Source organism: Leptonotus elevatus, chromosome 6, assembly GCF_054856555.1.
Source record: "Leptonotus elevatus isolate MCC_2025b chromosome 6, RoL_Lele_1.0, whole genome shotgun sequence".
Lineage (NCBI taxonomy): Eukaryota > Metazoa > Chordata > Actinopteri > Syngnathiformes > Syngnathidae > Leptonotus > Leptonotus elevatus.
In genome coordinates this window covers 21,529,821-21,549,459 of record NC_141244.1, presented here as the reverse complement: position 1 = coordinate 21,549,459, position 19,639 = coordinate 21,529,821, and the positions used below count along the sequence as shown (strand labels likewise).

Here is a 19,639-nt window from a genome sequence, read left to right as displayed (position 1 = left end):
TAAGCTCCTCATGGACGATGCACTGACAACAGGGGTTGTTTCCTTATAGGCTGTCATTGAAAATAGATTTTAAAAGTTTTATGGATGGATATTCATACAGTACATTGAGTTTTTCTTTTTTTTTAAGTGAGAGTATTTAAAAATAGGGGGATGGTATCGCACAAAAGTGAGTACAGCATGCACATCTTGTGTTTGGGATAACACTGAATGGCACTTGGTGACAATGTAAAATAGTCAGTTGATGTAACAGTGCAAATTTACAACTATTGATCAAAACTGATAGCAACAAAAGTGAGTAAACCCCTGAGTGAAAATGACCAAAGTATCAATATTTTGTCTGGCCACCTTTTATGTATATGAAAATATCGATTCCTTCCGTTTGAGGATGCCCCTCAGATGCTCAATAGGGTTTCAGTCTGGAGACATGCTTGTTCAGTTCAGCTTCTTTAGCAAGGCAGTGGTTGTCTTGGAGGTGGATTTGGGGTCATTATCATGCAGGAATACTGCACAGTGACCCATTTTCACACTGTGCTTCAGAATAGCATTTTTTTTTCCAAGTTTAACAAAAAGCATGTATCTGTGTTTTTGTTTGTTAGCCGAATAGTTTTTGCTTTAAAAAAAAAAAAGGAAGAGAAAAAAAAACATTTAGATGCGTTTTTTGTAATGTGAAAAATACTTAATTTTGATATATTTCCATTTTGCTAAAATTATTAGACGAAATCTCAAAATGGACATATGTGTTTTCGTAAAAAAAAAAACGACAAAAAAATATCTTGGTGAAGCATCAAGGAATTTGGAAATACATGTTTTTTGTTTAAATAAAATACATCAATAAATAAATGATCGGTCAGTGAAAAGGTTTGTCTCCCCCCCCATCATACGTGAAAACATTTTAACTTGTTAGATCCTTGACAAACCTGTCATTTTGTTGTCATCTGTTTGGCATTTGCACATATTCATTTGTTTTACACGAGACATTTACTGTATTATTTGCCCCATAAAGGCTCAAAGAGGACCGCATTATTGTCTTTTTCAAGCTTGGGAAGCCACATTTAATTTTCCCTGATGTGTTTTATGGTGGCACCTCAAAAGAACGCGCGTAGACTTGGCACACAAAAAAGGAGTGTTTACCGCGGCTCTATTATGCCTTCTAGGTTGTCAAAGAAAATGTCTCCGTAACAGACTGCGTACCAAAGCCCGTTCGCAATTAGCCACTATTCATCAAAAAAATAAAAAATAAAATTAGATGAGAACAATTTGCATTAATGAGAGTGGTACATTACCAGAGTGGTGAAGATATAGTGGTAGTACTCTGTCATCATCCCCATGGTCTGGGCCTGGAGACCGACAATGGAGAAAAAAATGAGAAGCAACACTAAACAAAACCAAAATATCATTGCTATGATTCAGCAGAAATGACGTCATCAAGCTAATTGCTCTTAACACACCAAATGTAAGTCCTCTCCTATACGTATTATTCATGTTTTCAAGGTTTTCAGCCTAAAATCAAAACTAGTATCCAAATAAGACTTACCTTGAATTGTAAAGGAAATATTTTTGAGACATGTTTTTCAGACGCTTGAGTAGAGGTAACAGGTTTTTGTCGTACAGCAAAATATGATACGACTGACAAAATAGCTCATAAAAAGTGATGGCTGAGCAGGAAAAAACAAATTTCATGAAAAATACATTGTTTTCCATTTATATAACCCATATACTGTATGAAGTGCAGCAATTTTTGGGATATATTCTTTTGGTAGCGTACCGAGATATTTTCCTCATGTCAAATATTAGGGCTGGGACCAAATATCGTTTGGCAATACATCACGATACTGTCCGTTCCGATCCGCAGTATCGGTCCATTAAGTTAGTATCGATACTTTTGAATGCCTTATATTGCTGTGCAGCGCCTTCACCACCCGCTGCTTACTAGTAGCCTGTCATATCTTAATCTTCCAAGCCGATAGGTGGCAGCACTGCGCTATCGCAGCTTAGAGGCAACAAAAAAAAAAAGACACGAACTAGAGTGTAGCCTACTAGCCTACTAGCTAAGATGCCTTGGGCTGCAGCAACCAAACGCGAACGCCGCCGCCGATGCAGCAATCGCGGGTAAAACATATGTCTCTCTGCCAGAAATGTTTAAGGCCACAAGTGTATGGAAGTGCAGGCTTGTAAGCTCAGCGTCGTTCGTTTGCCGTGGCCGCTTCGACAGCGTCAACTGTCGGCTAGAGCGCTCCACAACAGCACCCGAACGAAGAGCGCGCCGTCGAAAAGTTGGACTTTTGAAAAAATTCAGCACGCCAGTCAGAAAGAATAGTTTGTGCAGAGAATGGCTGGATATGGCAGCACCGGAACAGGGGAGCTTCAGCGAGGAAGCTCTCCAGCTTGGTGTGGACCATCGTGAGCAGAAGCGGCTCGGAAAATGGATGAATGACTACTAGACGTGTTTAAAAAGTAAGTCCTAACTTTTTTATAAAAACCTGCGAATAATTCAGTTTAAGAAAAGCCTCTCGAAAAGATTTGATTGTGTTCATTCATTTCTTGGGGATTTATTATAGAAAGAAACATGTGGGCTGCTCATTTCCTTATTTTTTCCTTTTAAATCAGATGTGGAGAAGCTAATCGTTTGAAATTTGGTCAAAGTGGGCATAAGGAGGAGATGACCACAGTAATGTTGGTCCGGATTGAGTTTTTTGGAAATTCTTAGAATTTTGAATGGAAAACTTTTGTCTAGCTCCACTTTTACTGATATTATTTACGGATTTACCAAAACAGATGGCTGACATTAATAATGCATGATAATATTGTTTTCCTGATTTAAAAACAAAAAACAAAACATCAGTGTGAAATATGGGCCATCCCGGCCGGATAATCCCCTTAAAAAAAAAAAAACACGTTAAGGTAAATAATAGCTCAAATATATATATATATATATATATATATTTAAAAAAATAGCGCAATACGTATCGGATCGCCACTAAAGTATCGGGATCCGGATTGGATCGCAACAGAAGTGGATCGTCTCAGCCCTATCAAATATTTCTCTTTGCCTGAGCTAATGGTCATAAAACCAATCAGCGCAAAATATACCATTTGCTCCAATGCATGTCACAACAGCAAGGTTACGTTTCAAATTCAATTAAAAGAGCTAGCTATTTTTTTTTTTTACACCCCAACACTCCATCACTGCCACTTGTTTTTACTCCAGTGACGTTCCCAGCTGTGCGTCGCTGTTAATTGTTCCATCTGCTGTAAAGAAAAATCAAGGTTACGCGCTTTAAGGAATGCCAACACGAAGGCAAATTTGCCCCTCTTTCTTTTTCTGTTACCAAACATTGAGGCAATAAAGACATACTACAGCCTCTTGGAATTGTTAGTTATTATGTTTTTATTATTATAATTCTGAGAAGTAAATCGTCTTTAAACCATTACTGACAACTCACAAATTTTAGCAAGGACTTGTATGCTGTACACAAAATCGAGTGGATGTGCCTATCAACGCACGAACAAGTCTCAAGAAATTGAACAGGAAGTCAGCCATTTTAGTTTGAAGCAGACATTTTGTGCATCTTCCAGTGTTCATAATAAGGGATTTGCTCAAATTAACCCAAATCAGAAGTAGGTTTCCAAGACAGATGCTAACTTAGCTAACTAGCTTTGTGGCTCGTTGTTATCCATCTGAGGGGGCGGCCATTTTGCCTGTCGACTGAAAGGACATCACAGTGCCTAAGGGCTCAGCTTCAACTGATTTCTGGGTTTGGTCATGTGACATTAGATAAAAACAGGTGGATTTGTCTTTCTTAATTAATATTCCACAAATAAAATATTCAGAATACCATGTTTAAACTAGTGAGCATCTAGAACATTTTGGACCTGATTTAACCGGTAGATGCATTTTGGGTCGTAAGCGGCTCAGCTCGCACTTGACAACAAAGGGCAGCAATTCCGTTGTAGTTTTTGTGTTTGTTTTTTTAAATCACCGGGGAGGACGCACTTTCCCATTTTCTCCCGTCCAAGCGGCAGACGGAACTCGAGCTGACAGATGCATGTTGATGTGAGCGCGTGCAGACATCTTGATGGCACCGTGGCACGACACAAAAGGCTGTGAGTGTGTGTGTTATATCAAACATGTACTACACTGCTAGTGTTGTGATGTTGAAAGCCTGTTTAAAATATAATAGCATCAGAGACACTTTGTCACACGTATGCACACACACACACATCTGTTGTGCCGTCAAAGTCACATTACACATAGACTGAATGTCCCGCATTGCATTCGTTGTCTTAGATTAGGGTGACCTTTAGATTTGGCTGCACTTCTGTTGTACGCTGGCTGACAACACGGAAGTGCACAAAATTCATTTCATGTTGGCTTTCATCAAGCAAGGCTTTATGTGGGCTCTTGGTGGAACCAAATGTTCCGTCAGCAGCAGCTTCTCAAAATATTTTGTCCGTTACCCAAATGAGTGAAGAAAATGTTTTGCATCCCCCCTAACTGGCCGCCGCTACTATAAACTAATACTCTTTGAGCATGTCCTAACAATGAGAGCTCCATTGCCACCTACTGTAGTGGATGTGCAATTACAGTTTATTCTCGTACGGACATCATATTTGAGAAGGACTGCATTAGCTCGATAAGTTGGGGTGGGGGACACCCCCCCCCCCCCCCAATCCTCAAAACAAACAAACAAACAAAATTAAATTACAACCTGGGTAACATTTTGACATTTTGCCTACAAGACTAATAATTCATATTTTATTCCCATTTCTTCTTTGCAGAGTTTACTCATAATATTGCAAAATAATTCTCATAAACAAACAAAAAAACTAGATTTTCTGCTTAAATTAATTCTTGCAATATTGTTGTTGAAAAGCTCTTGCGACTCGTTTCTATGATCTATGAAAAAAACTAAATATAAGTTGATTTGCTTCTCAAGAGTCCTTTTGTTAGGATTAATGTATATAAATGTACCCCATAATTTCTCTTATAAGCATTTATTTTGTGAAGAAACTAAAAGGGAGTATGACTCATGCACCTTCATCTTCAAAAACAAAAACTGTGGCAAGTTGACGACTGGAATATTTTGCGATTGAACTTTTGAAGCTTTGACTTTGAAACTTTCAGCGCTGAAGAAAAACATGTCTACATTATTATCTGCACGATGAGTTGTATCCGTGACTGCTTTGAGGTTGCTGTTGTGTGTGTGGCCCCTCCCCTTTAGAACAGCAACTGCTATGTAACTAGTGAAAATCCAATAAAAGAGAGGGAGCGGCAAAGTGTGTCCAGAGTGGAAAAAAGACTGTCATCTGGGTACACACTCTCTGTTTTCTTCACGAGCAAAAATTATATGAACCTCTTGTCTTCCTTTCTGATTTGTTGTTTATTAAATATTCTGGGTTGCCTGAACGTGACACCTTCTGACCTCTGTGCGCTGCTTTCACAAACATTTCATCACCTTAAAATAATCAAATGACGAGTTTGTATTTACATCACTAGTGGCAAAACTTCAAAATGACTCGTTCATTTTCCCACCAATTTCAAAGATGGTGGCACGCCAACACTTTTGCCATGAAGGAGAAATGTGCCTGAGAACCTCCACTCGATTTGTTGTCTTTGTAGAAGGGCCACGAGCGGATTTACGTCAACTTCCATCCCAATAACTTGGGGAGGAGACGGTGCGTTTTGTGAGACCTTAACGCAAAGTGACAGCAAACTTAATGGAGGAGGGGAAGAGGATATCTACAGACTCACTACATGATTGTTTATGTCCTCGGCTCGCATTCATCAATCCATCCACTTTCTACACAGCACTTCTGAGTCATGACTTGGGTCGGAACTAGGCTTGTACATCTCTCCTATAAAAGATGATTCATTATGTATCACGATATATGATGCTATATGATTAGTTCATTTTAAAGTGGAACGATTCAGTTCGACTCAGTGGGCTCAGTTTGATGCAATTCATTTCTCGTCATTTTACAATATGAATCAACTTGCCAGGACTGTAAATGTGTTTGTATTTATGTGTATATAAATGATGGGTGACAGGCGATTAAAAACTTTAATCGTAATTAATCACATGATTTCAATAGTTAACCCACGATTAATGGCCATATTTATATCTGTTCTAAATGTACAATATTGTACAATATACGTTTTCATACTCTTGTTGACATAAAAGTGAAAACAATTGTTAAACCAGTAAGAAACATGGCTGCATCTTGTAGCCATTGATACAGTAATTTCATAATTAATCAAATTAAGTTAAAATTAAAAAGATGTACTGTACTGTAAAAAAGTGTTATCTTGATTTGTGTTGTCATTTCTGCCACTAGATGGCATAATTGGATTTGTACGACATTGGTGACAGCTCAGTGCATTTTCATTTTTCATATTAAGAGCTATTTAATGTTTAACATGAAGTAAATTGTGAAATTCTGTACAATTTGTAAAATTTTAACGTGGACGTGTCTGCTGCAATAGGACCAGAATTCTCCCAGTACAGGCTTTCCAAGTAAGGGCAGGTCATTAATTGTGCGGATTTTTTTTTTTAAAAGAACTTTAACTCAAAATGAATGCACTAATTTTGACTCCCCTAATATGAATACAGTATATGTACAGTATATCAGGGCTGTGTACGAATAGGTGGAAATATTTCTAAGCCAGTTTATGCTTCGATCTGTACTCCCATCAGCTACAGCTAACGCCTCGCTGATGGCCGCCTAATGCCGTGCTAGCAAGAACCGAAAAGAAAACTTGGAAGCCGGGCCTGAGAGACAAACTAGCTTAGTGCTAGGTAGGATGAGGCTAGTAGCATTTTTAGTAGTTAGTAGCAGATTTTTGGTGCAAATCTGAGCTCTACTCGGGTGGCTGGAACAGATGAATGACATTTTCATTTATTTCAATGGGGAAAGATGATTTGACATAAAAGTGTTATGAGTTGTGAATCTGTGGATTATTTGTAGTGGTGGTGGTTATTTTGAACAACTAGTAAGGAAATACTGTATTATAGAAATGGTATAACACATGTATGTAACATGATAATAAAGCTACAAGTGCGCTGGCTTTCCTGCAAAAAAACAACAACAAAAAACAGGACCGCAAAGAGATGGATGCTCTAGAGCTTCATCATAAGCCACTATCATTCTCAGGAAAAGCTGTCTTATTTCACCTTATGAACGTTGGAGAGCCAATTCCTTTGCTGTCTGTCAAGATCAGTGAAGGAAATGAAGAGGGAGGGACAGGCGAGGGTGGCGGACGTAGCTTGTTTTGCTCAAGCAAAGGGGCAGAGGTCATGTTGCGGGATGAAATATGTCAAGTGACACCAAAAGCTGTCATGATGGAGGACGCAAAACCTCCGCTACCAAACAGTGCAGGTGGCAAAAGTACGTACTGTACTTAAGCATGAAGGCCAGCAATTGCCCCCATTCGTTATCTAAATAGCTCCTTTGTCTTTTTTGTTTTTGAAATAAGTAAAAAAAAATAATTTTGTTGTCAATTTAGGATTTGTTCTGTTAATTCTCTCTCACGTTTTTTTTTGGTCAAATCTTGCATTTTCATTTACAGTCTCTTTGTCTAGTTTTTGGAGGATTTTTTTGTTTTGTTTTTTTGCTGCCCTATTTGTTATTTTTTATATTTTGATTTCTATAATTTTTTTAAATCAAATTTGGATTTGTTTGATTATTTTTGTAAAATTTAGTTTTGGGGCAAATTTGGATAGTTTTGTCAAAATGTAACGTTTGGTATCCATTTTTCGTTTGTTGTTGATGCACTTTTTCCAAGTATAACTTTTTTTTGTCTTATTTTGGTAGGTGTCAAATTAAAGGTTTTCATTCACATTGTGAGATTTTCATATAAAAAGTTTGGTGTTTTTATTATTATTTTTTGTTTATTTATTTATTACAGTTTCCTTGTCAAGTATTTATTTTTCGGTTAAATTTGGAAAATATTGGATCGATCCGTTTTATAAAGCATGTTTTGAGATCCATTTATCTTCTTTATTATTATTATTTTGTTTACCGGTAATCTAATTTAAACTTGCTTCTTGCCATTGATTGAAGTTTTTTTTTTTTTGTGAATAATTTTTTGTTTTCAAAATAGTTTTTGCTGTTTGTTGTGCTGCATTCTTTCTCGCTCTCTTTCTGGATTGTGCCCATTGTGTGATGATGTTGAGCTTTTTGTTTCTCCCAGTAAATTGTGGCATTTTTCTCGGTAATCCTTGTTGCTTTACTCTTTCCCCGTTTAATTGCTTTTTGTTTGAACTGTGTTGCTATTCTTCCTACTTTGTTTTTTTGTGTCTTTTCCCTGTACTTTGTGAATTTTACTATTTTCCCCTACTCATCAGTTGCTTGCTGTTTTTTTGTCAGTCTTTTATATTTGTTCGTTTACCTACTTGTTAATAGCTGCGTTTTGTACCTTTGCACTTTATGTGAACTCAGCTCAGTTTTATTTATGGAGCACTTTAACCTACTTGTCAGTAGCACCTATTTTATTTGGAATAAGGACTTTGAGTAATTCCTTTTATGCTCTGTTGGCTGTTTTGAATAGATTAAAAAAAATAATTACAGTAGGGAGTGAAAGTAAAAAGTCATAATAATAAATGAAAGAAAGAAAAGAAAGTGTACCTAAATAGAGTGACAAAGTATTTGAACTTTACTTCCTACCACTGCCAAGACACAGACATGGTGAGAGGTTGAGGCCGACCTGCTTGAGGACCTGCGCGGCCATTTGGTGACTGCAATCGAAGATGATGCGGAACTCGCGGCTCCTCTTCATCTCCTTGAGCAGCGGCCTGGTGTCCTGCGTGTCCACGGGCAGCTGCCGGATCTTCAGCCGGATGTTGTACCTGGACGGCGCCATGATCAGTTCCTGGAGTCTTATGAGTCCTAAAACAGACATCGACCCCGCCACCGTTGGTGAAAGTGGACACCTGTGCAATAGCTTGACTTTTGATACAAGATCAAACTGGATCTCATTCATTAGTTTGTGGTCAAGTTGCATCACCTGTGCTGTCGTCGTAGACCACGGTGGCTGTTTTCCATTTGAGGAACTGCACCAGGTCCAGGATGGCGTAGCTGAGCGACGAGTAATCCGGGTACAAGTTGGCGTAGAAGGTGTCCCTGTTGTCCATGGGGTGATGCTTCCAGCGCACCTGCACGTGCGGCACCTCCAGCGCGTTGCAGATGGACTGCACGGCGTTGGACGACGAGCTGTGCGACGGCCCGAAGATGGCCACCACGCCCAGGGACAGCTGGTCGCAAGCTGCCGGAAAGAGTCAGTTCTTTGATGACGTCACACGGGATAACCACAGAACAGGAAATGCAATCCGTCAATTCTGTGCAGACAAATCCTGATTTATTTTGGTATATTTTCATAATTGCCTGAGAATTTTTGGGAGGGGGAAATTTCCCCCACATTCTTTTTGTCAAATTTTGATTAGTTTCGTTACATTTTGTTTTGTTTTTGTCTTGCATGGATTTCTTGATTAAAAAAATATAATTAAATTAAATGCAAGTTATATTTTCATTGTTTTGTCACTTCTGTGCAGAGAAATCTTGATTTATTTTGGCATATTTTGATAATTGCCTTAGAATCTTTGGGGGTCACATTTTTAGTTTCTCAAATTTAAAAATCTTTTTTTTGGTCACATTTAGGCAGTTTTTGAAAAAAAATTCATAGCTTTTTGTCAAGCTAAATTTTATTTTCTGGTCAAATTTAGAGTTTGTCTTTTTTTTTTGGTCAAACTTGAACAGTTTTTGTAATTTTTTTGCAAATTTTTTCACATTTGTAGCATGTTTTTGGTCAAAAAATTTTTTTGGGGGGGTCATAATGAACTATGTCAAATTCTGCTGATCTGTTTTCCATGTAGATATTTTCTTGTCAAATTGTGTTATTTCAAATTGTGTTTCAAGATGTTTGTTTTCTCATTTTTTTCAGAAAACAAATTTGCGCTTGCCGACTCACCTTTCCTGGACGCCTCGAAGCTGTCGTAGATATTAATCCTCTGTATGTCGTAGGTGAGCGTGGTGTTGGGCAGTAAAGTCCTGTTTCTGTTGATGTTGTTGACGGCAAACTTGAAGGCCAGCTCCTCGGCGCTGACCAGGGAGACGGGTCCATCGGTTTGCTCGAAAATCCCGCCTGGGTAAAAGCATTATTAAAAAAAGAAAACAAACACATTAGCATGGATCATGTTGAAAAAGCGCTGGACCTCGTGCGACTTAATGGGGGGAAAATGCAGAGATAAATACACTCTGAATCTTTGAAGTGTGAAGCCGTAATGGATTGAAGGACCGTGTTGTGTTCCATCGAGTGGGCAAAACATCTTTAGTCGCCCGCCTCTCCGCTAATGTTTCCTTTCATTTCAACACAAAAAGTGGGAAAAGTAACCCGGTCTGCATGCGCATTTTCATGTGTCTCTTTCTGTAGTAGATATTCAAAACACAAGCGCATTCATCAATCATCATGGAGAATTCTTGGAAAACTGATTGAAATTGACGAGGCTGACTTGTTGTCTTAACTAATGTCCATTGAATTGAAGTATGACGTTTCATTCTTTACATTCTATTTAATTGTAGTGATGCTACATGTTTTTATACAGCACAATATTGTGGAGTGCTACTTTTCTTTATAATATGTTAGGGGTCTGGTGGCGTCGCTACTAAGCTAGCGCAGCGCTACGCGCACACGGCCCGTTGGAACGCCCCGCATTAAAAGTAATGAATCCTTTCCATTTTGCACAAGGTCTAAATCTCATTAGAGTACATTAAGTAATTGCTGGAGTATACACTAATTTGACTGTTAAAGAGGGCAGAATGCGCATTTCTCAGAAGCACTTTAACAAATTTGATCAGCTCCTCGCAAAAGGAAAACCCTTTTGGATAATTCGCTTTTAGTGAGCTGCCATTATTTCAGCGTGCGAGTATCATTCTGCGAAGGGACTGGTTGCGGCCAAACGGAACTTTTTAAGCAGACATTCCTGCTAATGGAACCACTAAACTCCGTGTCTGACAGGAGTTACAGTAATTAGTATAGGAGTGGCAGGTAGTAAGACAAAATACACTTTTAATTGTTCATTTTAAACTGACACTGCTAATTTGGGCCCTATGATCAGTGATATTGTGCCTTAAAATGGACTAATGGAAAAATAATTTCATGTAAAAACAATGAATATATTTATTAATAATTATAAACTGACGCTGCTAATTTTAGTATAAAGCTGGCACATTGTCAGACAAACTTATGTGTATGAATACGTACATATGTATATATATTATGGGTGTCAAAATTAGTGCGTTAATTTTGAGTTAAAGTTCCTTTAATGTCACTATTTTTTTTAAGCCACGATTAATGAACCTTACTTAGAAAGCCTGTACTGCTGGGGGAATTCCAGTCGCAATGCAGCAGACACCTCCACGTAAAAATTTAGCAGTAATAAATTGAATAATAATGCATATATTTGTGGAGACTGGGGTTAAGTTGTATTTTACAATTTTAAAAATGTGCAGAATATCACAAGTTCATGTTAAAGAGTAGATAGCTCTTAATATGAAAAGAAAAATGCACTGAGCTGTCACCGACGTCTTACAAATGCAATAATGCCATCTAGTGGCAGAAATATTACCTCAACACAAATCAATATCACACTTGTTTTTTACCGTACAATACATATTTATAATTTAAACTCAATTTTATGAATTATTATGAAATTACTGTATCACATATGACTAAATGATGCAGCCATATTTTGATTAGTTGAAAAAAAAAATCCACTTATGTTAACAAGAGTATGAAAACAAATATTTTATTGTACATTTAGAACAGATATAAAAGTTTACCTAGTCCACTCTGTCGTGGTGTCATCAATTACTATAAAAAAAACTTTTGTAAAAATTGAAATATATTTCTTAAAGAGTAAGCTAATAGAATTAAGTTGCTAAATGAATATTCACCACATACTTAACATTAGCCAAAAATGTCCACCCTGTCAGCAACATTACATATTTTGCTGATTGTGTGCACACTGTAGTTAATTATTATTATTTTTTAAGTCTTCTTAATACAATGAATATGAAGTTCATTGGAAAATCTAAGAATTTTTTTGGGGGACGGGGCGTGAAAAGGAAATGTCTTAAAGGCACCTACGATATGAATATAATATGTACTTTTTTTCAGTACTGATAAGCAGCACATGGTCTACAGTGACCCAAACTATACAATATCATAGACAGAAAGTGACGTGTACAGGCCTTGAAGGGACCAATAATGGCATGCGGTCCGACGTCCAAAAGTGACATTTTAGCCTGCAGATAGCGTTGGAAATAAACAACAAGACAAACCAGTCCACGTGTTGAGTGAAGGCGTGCACGCTCCGCTGTTGTGCCTGCGAGCCAGCTTAAGTTGGCTCGCTCTCAATGGCGCCGGGTACGGATGAAAACGCTTATTTTTAACATGCGTCGACTGACTTCACAGAGAGATGCGAGTGACGGACGGAATGACGGCTTGCCAAACGCAACGACGCCTCCGGTTGTTTTGCTTTTCGCTTTCATGCTGCCTGCTGATTTTGTTTCATAATGTTTACCGCTACAACTTTTGGATCCTGTAATTTTACTCAAGTCGGTAGAACGGAATATATTGGATGGGGATTTTTTTTTTTTTAAAGCACAAGCCACTTTGTGTGTACTTTTGTGACAGAATGCTGAAAGTGTGCATACTGTATAATGCTTGCATCAGGCCGAAACCTCATATGTTAAAATTTGGTAACATTCTTATACAAAAAAAAAAGAAGTGTGCTATTGGTGTTTTCACGCATGTAGTTTTACAAATTATTTACCAATCTAAAGTGTTGAAATTCTCTTCGAGGATGTAATGTGTTAATGACCTTCTAATAATTATTGCAAAATTCCATGATATGGTGAAGAATCTGCAATAGATGAATGGCAAGAAATATACATGATGCATTGAAACAATGGTAACAATAAAATAACCGTGTAGAAATCGTATTATTGAACGTATGTTATTTGCTTCATAGAAAAAATCAGCAAATATTTTTCTATTTAATAGCAAGTTCAAAATAAAAGAGGCCTGCAAATGCATCAGTTTACAATCTTATTAAGTACGTACAAAAGAACATTCATGACGATTTTCTTTGTCAGTGTTTACCTTCAGGGATGTCCAGACTCTTTTCACCGAAGGCCACATACAGAAAAATGAAAATGACCGCGTAATTACTATGTAATAACATGTCACATGTTTATTATTATGTGTACATAGAATGCACATACATTTTAATCTCAGTCTTCTCTACATATGAGAGTAATTGATTTTAGTATTCTTAGTAAGAAAAAGCCATATTACTGTGTAATTACTATGCATTAATACAGCTGTTTTGCTAATCTATCTTTTTGAAGATATACAACAGTTATCCTTTGTGTGTGTGTATCTCCTTATATTGTATTTGATCTCACTAATCTCAAGAAACTTCTATGTTCCTCATTAACTAATATGTAATAACACATGTGGCACCATTTTGATCCCATTAGATTGTGCAACTGTACCTAATAAAGTCTCCAGTGACTTTTATAGTTGAGTTTAATATTATTCACCATCCTGCCAGATTTGTAGTTTTGGAATGTGTATTTTGGCTGGAAATGACACAAGAATGTTGGGTTATTGAAGAATGAAAATTCATAACACAATATTTTGTCTCATTTCAAAAGGATCTTGTTAACTTCGATAAATTCTAGCATGTGAGTCTGGTAATATGAATAATTTGGGGTTTAACTGTCAGTGCGTGTGCGCAGATCATCTCCAGAAAAAAAAATTGGTCATATTTTAGTTTCTTGCTTACAGTATGTAGGCTCCATTGAGCTTGTTAGAAGAAACTGCCAGTGCAACTATCTCATTATGCTTGTTTTTGTGTTTGGAATCCCCACACTCTGCCCCTGAATAGCTTCCTGTCCCCCCCCCCCCCCCCCCCCCCCCCCCCAGTCAGACAGCGTTCGCTTCCACACAAAAAAAACAGCACAAACAAAGAGAAAACGCTAACCGGGCCAACGTTTACAGCCGATTCTAGGAAGACTGCAGTTGTACGTAATTATTTGTAACAACACAATAACAATAATCTCGACAGCCCCGCATGAGTCAATTTGTTAGCTTTAATTAACGATGGCAATCGTAAAAAGGAAATTAAAAATCACTGCTCTGGTAACAAAACTAGCTTGTTAATCTACTCATATGTTCGAGCTACTAGCTTTCATTTTTAGCACCATGCTCACACCTGTCTGTCAGATATGAAGCTAAAACGCCACTATGTTAGCGTTAGCATTGGTATTAGTATTAGCAACAGTGTGGATGTTTCCATGGTGTTGACCGGTTCGTGTTAAAACAAACACCTCCCTCAAATATACGTGCGCTACCATCTTTGAATGTCAGCTGTTGGTCGTTAGTGGAAGTTACGAGTCGTTGCCGCACGGATATTTTTGGGGAAATAAAATAATCTGTAAAACATTAATTTTTTATTGTTGTGTAAAATAAATTTAAATCTATGTTATTGTGTTTTGGGATTATAGATTGTGGAATACTTAGTTAACTAGTTAGCATTAGTTTTAGCATTAGCAACAACATGTATGTTTCCCCGTCTGTATGACACCCTCGGATTAATTAAAGCGGTGTCTGACCACATATAGTAACAATATTTATATTTTAAATAATACATAAATATAGAAAATCCATAGTATTTTACAAAATAGTTAATTTCTGCATTTTCTTAACTATCAGTGGGTTTGGTTTTGAGTAATACACAGATGTTTAACGTAAAAAATAAATAAATAAAAATAAATAAATTGCCCGTTTTCTCCAAATTACCCTCCATTTTTATGTAAAACCCTTCCTTGCGGCTCAAAAGTTGCCTTTCAGTTACCACAAGTAATACAACGCGATATTCATCGCTTAAAAAGCTTAAACTGCAGCTTTGCATGTGTTTTGCCACGGATTATGACGCTCATTATTAGTTGTAAGACTTGAAGGCATTCGCGGGTACATTGACTTGATGCCATGAATTAAACATGAATTGCATTCGCCCACCTTAGGGCGTGCCCAAAAAAAAAAAATAGATGTCGTTATTCGAGGTAGAGAATGTGTAGTTAATGCTTGTGGCTCGCTTCCATTTGTCTTCCAGGCTGGTTGATGCCGCTATCGTCGTCATTCTTCTGCTAATGGCGTGTTTAACTTTGTTGCCACGGCCGATTGATGCAAATAATTGTCGGCGCCAATGATCGACTGGCATCATTAATAAACTGCATGAATCTAACTTGCGTATTTCCGCGTTTATTGTTGCCGGCAATTTTTTTTGTGGTGAATTGAATTCGTGGAATCAGGTAATAAAACCCCCTGGGGTTTTTTTTCTAATTGAGGTGTGGTGTTCATTTATTCACCCGGCGATCCTCTGAGATGTGCCTAGTCCTAAAAGTATATTTTATCTCTTTTAACGACAGTACAATCATATATTTTTTTATTGTTCCTGCAATCACATGGCAATTAAATGAGGTATGGTCTCTATTTAATTAGAGGCTTTGAGAAAATACATCTTTTTAATTGAGATATGGCATCTACTCGATCTTGAGTGAATAATGTCTGAATGAATTTATGAACAATATATAATACTGTCTCTCTTTTTTTCTTCTTCTTTGTTTCCACATTTAGGGACTAAATGTGAGTGTAGCATCTACAGTATGTGACCTGCACATATGGCATCAATTTGAGTGGAGGCTCTGAGGAAATACTGTATGGATTTGTACCTGCAAGTACGGTGTTTATTCGAGTGGAGATTTGATGAAATATTCAATGAAATTATTCATAAATATATTTTAGCTTAACAACAACAACCCTATTTTTTATGTTAACTGCATCTATGCACCTGCGAGTGTGGTGTCTATTCGAGTAGATCCTTTGAGGAAATAAAAATTGGGATTTATTTATAAACAATGTATATTAAATGTTAAAGCAGAATGGCCTTTCCCCTTTTTTTCTTTGATCTAAGTTATTTAAATTCTGCATTATTATTCACCTGGTAATTTATTGTGGTATGGCATCAATTTTTTATTCTAATAGTGGTGGCTTTGACATAATACCGTCTGAATTCATTTATAAATAGTGTACATTTCTCTTTTTGACTCAGCACAAACCTATTCTTGTCATTTTCTTGTGACCCAATTTTTTTTTTAGGATTTATAATTTTTATTCAACTAGCTATTTTTTTGAGGCACGGCATCCATTCATGCAGATGTTTTGAGGAAATGCAGTATGAATTAATTAGTGTGTTTAAAGCAGAAAAACTTTTCTCCCGCTTTTTTCTGTGACCTTAATTATTTAAATTCTGCATTATTATTCACCTGGTATTATATTGTGGTATGGCATCTATTTTATTAGTGGCGGCTTTGAGATAATACAGTCTGAATTCATTTATAAATAGTGTACATTTCTCTTTTTGAGGCAGCACAAACCTTTTTTTTGTCATTTTCTTGTGACCAAATATTTTAGGATTGATCATTTTTTATTCTAGCTCTTTTTCTGAGGTACGGCATCTCTTCAAGCAGATGCTTTGAGGAAATGTAGTATGAATGAATTTAAAAACAATCGATAGTTCTCTCTGTTTTCAAAGCAGCACTACTCGATGTTTTTCGATTTCCGGTGACCTAAGTTACTATTTATCATCATTATTCATGGGGTAATTTCCTCAGGTACGGCATCTGTTTTTGGCTATAAGGAAATAAAGTACAAATTAATTCGTAACCAGTGGATATTTCTACCATTTTGAAAGCAGCACAACCCGATTTGACTGTTTTTTGCATCTTATAAAGAGTGGCCATGAACAGTGGGGGAGAGCACGTTATCCTCGCACATCCGCCGTGTAACGCAACAGGAAAGCAAGAGGCGAATAGAAGATGCGAGTTTAAATATAACCCAATGCTTTCAAGCTATCACGATTGGAAATGATAGAAAATGATTCAAGAATGAGTTCTTTTATGGTCCAAAGCGACACATCAGCTAGCAAAACTGCATCGTGAATGTCGGCAGCTTTTACACAGGGTCATTTATTATCATATAAATTGAACACGGGGCCTAGCCGTTTTAATTATGTTCCACGCCGACGTTCCACCGAGGGCGGAGAGGCGCTCTTATTTATTTGATACGATTAGTGGCGCTCATTGCGACGGCCCATAATGTCGCTGTAGCTCCTCAGTCAGAGTCCTGTCAGGTAACAACACATTTGTAAAATCTAATTTTATGCTCAAGCGCTTCTGCTTCGGCAATTTATCGGAGCTATCGCTCAGCCACCAGCTCCGAGTACCACCCCCTCCCCTCCCCTCTCCTGTCTCCGCCCACTCTTCCCAGCTTCGTGAGGTGTTTGGATCTCATTATCATTGACAAACATTCACACGGGATAATCTGTCAGGACACCGCGGTCGTGACACGGGGTGTCGGGAGCATGCTTGGAATAGAAAAGTACTGCTCCTTTTCTGATTATAATGAGTACATACTTTATAGTGACAGGCTGAACATTTAAATGATCTTACACTAGTTGTCATAAAGTACAATTAACCGCGTATTCACCTGTAGTCATTAAAATATTAAATTGGTATTCAATTAAACAGACCAGAGTAAATTGAGATGAGATTCGGAATGGTAAATAGAATTTTCTAAAATTTCCATGTGAATTTATTCTGTAGGCATTAACAGGAATTTAAGAAGCTTGGCTCTTATAGGGAGGAAATATAGTTGGTGAAAATATATCTTAGCCTGTTTGGCTGGGTTTAAAAAATTGAATAAAAGATATTGAATCAATTTTTCTTTTCGAGCCTCATATTGATTCATAAAACCATGAATCAATTATTTTGATGTATTTTTCCCATAAATGTATTGAAAAAAATAGCCTTAAAAAAATCTTACTGTTTTCTTGAAATGTACTGTTCACATGAATTTAAATGTATTTTCTTACATTTATTAAAGACCTCTTATTGCACTTCTAGAATCACACTAGAATCTTTTTAATCAGCAAGGATGAATTCTAATTCAATACTTGTAAATATAAATTAGAATCGATACCCAGCCCTATTAGACGGATCCTGACTAAAACTACCACATTTAAAACAAAGTTGATACACAGTTGAATATGAAGAGTCTGTTGTCTGGAAAGAGGTTTTGCTTGAGAAGCTCGAGGGGATGTGCTTTTTATTTATTATGTTGAATGGGGACCTTTTTTTTTTTGTAAGAAGTGAAGGGCTCTTTTCATTCAACGTTTTGAATGGGATTTTGTTAATGCACTTGGATGGGGGCAGGCGGAGGCCTTTTTTTGTTGATTTTTGAATGGGTTGAATCAGGGGGCTGATTTTTTTTTTAATTTGTTATTCTTGATGAAATAATTCATTATTTCATTCAATCTCATTCTGAAACATTTAAATCCATCTGCTGTGGAAATGCCATGTTGAACTGTATTATTGCCTTGGCAAATTCAATATGATTGCTTCCCATGAAATGACCCTCTAAACAGTAAACATTGATTTTAAAGGGGTACATACAGTCAACCAGCATGTGCATCACTACTTTCAGTGCAGTTCGACCGAAATGCCTCCAGAACGTTCCAAAACGAACACAGCTGTGACGTCTCCAACGTTAAATCTGTGCAAATCTAAGCAACTGCTAAGGATAAACAAAGATGGCAGAACCCACGCGAAAAGTAATATTTTTCAACTGGCAAACCTTTTTCATGCTTAAAAAGATTTTAGTGAATTCGCTTCATATTATTCATGAATGTGCGTGTTTTTTTAAAATCTGGAATCCTCACCCTCTCTCAAAAGATCAAAACAAAGTCAAACATATCAGGTTTGGAGTTTGGTACATCAGTGGCACGTGTAAGCAGTGAAGCAAATATCTGCCAGGCAGGTCAAATAGAGTCATTTGCGCGGGGCCCGAGGTGGCTGCTGCTGCTGCAGCGCTATAAAAGTGTGTTCCTACAGAGCAAAAGTACACAGCTTATTCATTTGAATGGTAGCGCGAGCGCCTCGGCTGAGAACTCCCCAGCGCTGAACTGCGGCTCAGCGTAATAGCCTTTCCACCTCAAGGCTTCAGCCAGAGTTTTATGTTCGCATTCTCGGTGATGGGTCACTTGGGAGGGGCTGCGGGGTTTAATTTTCATTCCACGCACTTGAGAAGACCTTTTAATTTCACTGTCACCAGCGCAATAGACTCATCCCCGGGGTTGAAAGCGCTGCTCTTCGGATGTACGGGCTCCAAAAGTGGAAATCGCAAGGTTAGGTAACCAAATGAAAAGTGTATCGCGTAATTGGTATTGATTTTCTGCATCTGGAGCACAATCGCGGCGCATTGTTTAAGTCGAGTCGCCATCCTAAGGGGGCGTTCTCACGCTTGACGGGTTCGGTTCGGGGCGGCAAAGTTATTTTTTGTCACGGGCCACATCATAGCTACGGCTCCATGTACTTGTAAACTTGTAAATGTCAATATCATATTTATTTGACAAATCAATGTTATTGGTCTGTCCCCACGTCGTCTGCTATTTTTACACAATATTAACCAATTTGAAGTTTTAAAACAGCTTGAGAACGAAATTATTCTCTACTCTCT

General features: G+C 37.5%; 1 protein-coding gene and 1 long non-coding RNA gene across 4 annotated transcripts in view; one reads left to right on the top strand and one right to left on the bottom strand.

Moving 5' to 3' along the window:
• LOC147172727 (uncharacterized) overlaps positions 1-9,526 on the top strand; it is a 111,024-nt gene extending 101,498 nt beyond the window's left edge. Inside the window, exons 1-2 of one of the 2 annotated variants that reach the window (XR_015095286.1) lie at positions 2,022-2,454; positions 8,675-9,526. This is a non-coding gene — a long non-coding RNA (uncharacterized LOC147172727). Of the gene's footprint in view, positions 1-2,021; positions 2,455-8,674 lie in introns of those variants that run through there. The other variant, XR_015095283.1, reaches the window with a different exon arrangement.
• grik3 (glutamate ionotropic receptor kainate type subunit 3) overlaps positions 1-19,639 on the bottom strand; it is a 99,430-nt gene that overhangs the window by 40,743 nt on the left and 39,048 nt on the right. For both annotated transcript variants that reach the window (XM_086077406.1, XM_086077408.1), the window contains exons 2-5: positions 9,965-10,138; positions 9,005-9,262; positions 8,705-8,886; positions 1,284-1,337 (exon numbers count right to left, since the gene is read on the bottom strand). In XM_086077406.1, coding sequence (XP_085933532.1) covers positions 1,284-1,337; positions 8,705-8,886; positions 9,005-9,262; positions 9,965-10,138 — 668 coding nt within the window. The remainder of the gene's footprint in view (positions 1-1,283; positions 1,338-8,704; positions 8,887-9,004; positions 9,263-9,964; positions 10,139-19,639) is intronic.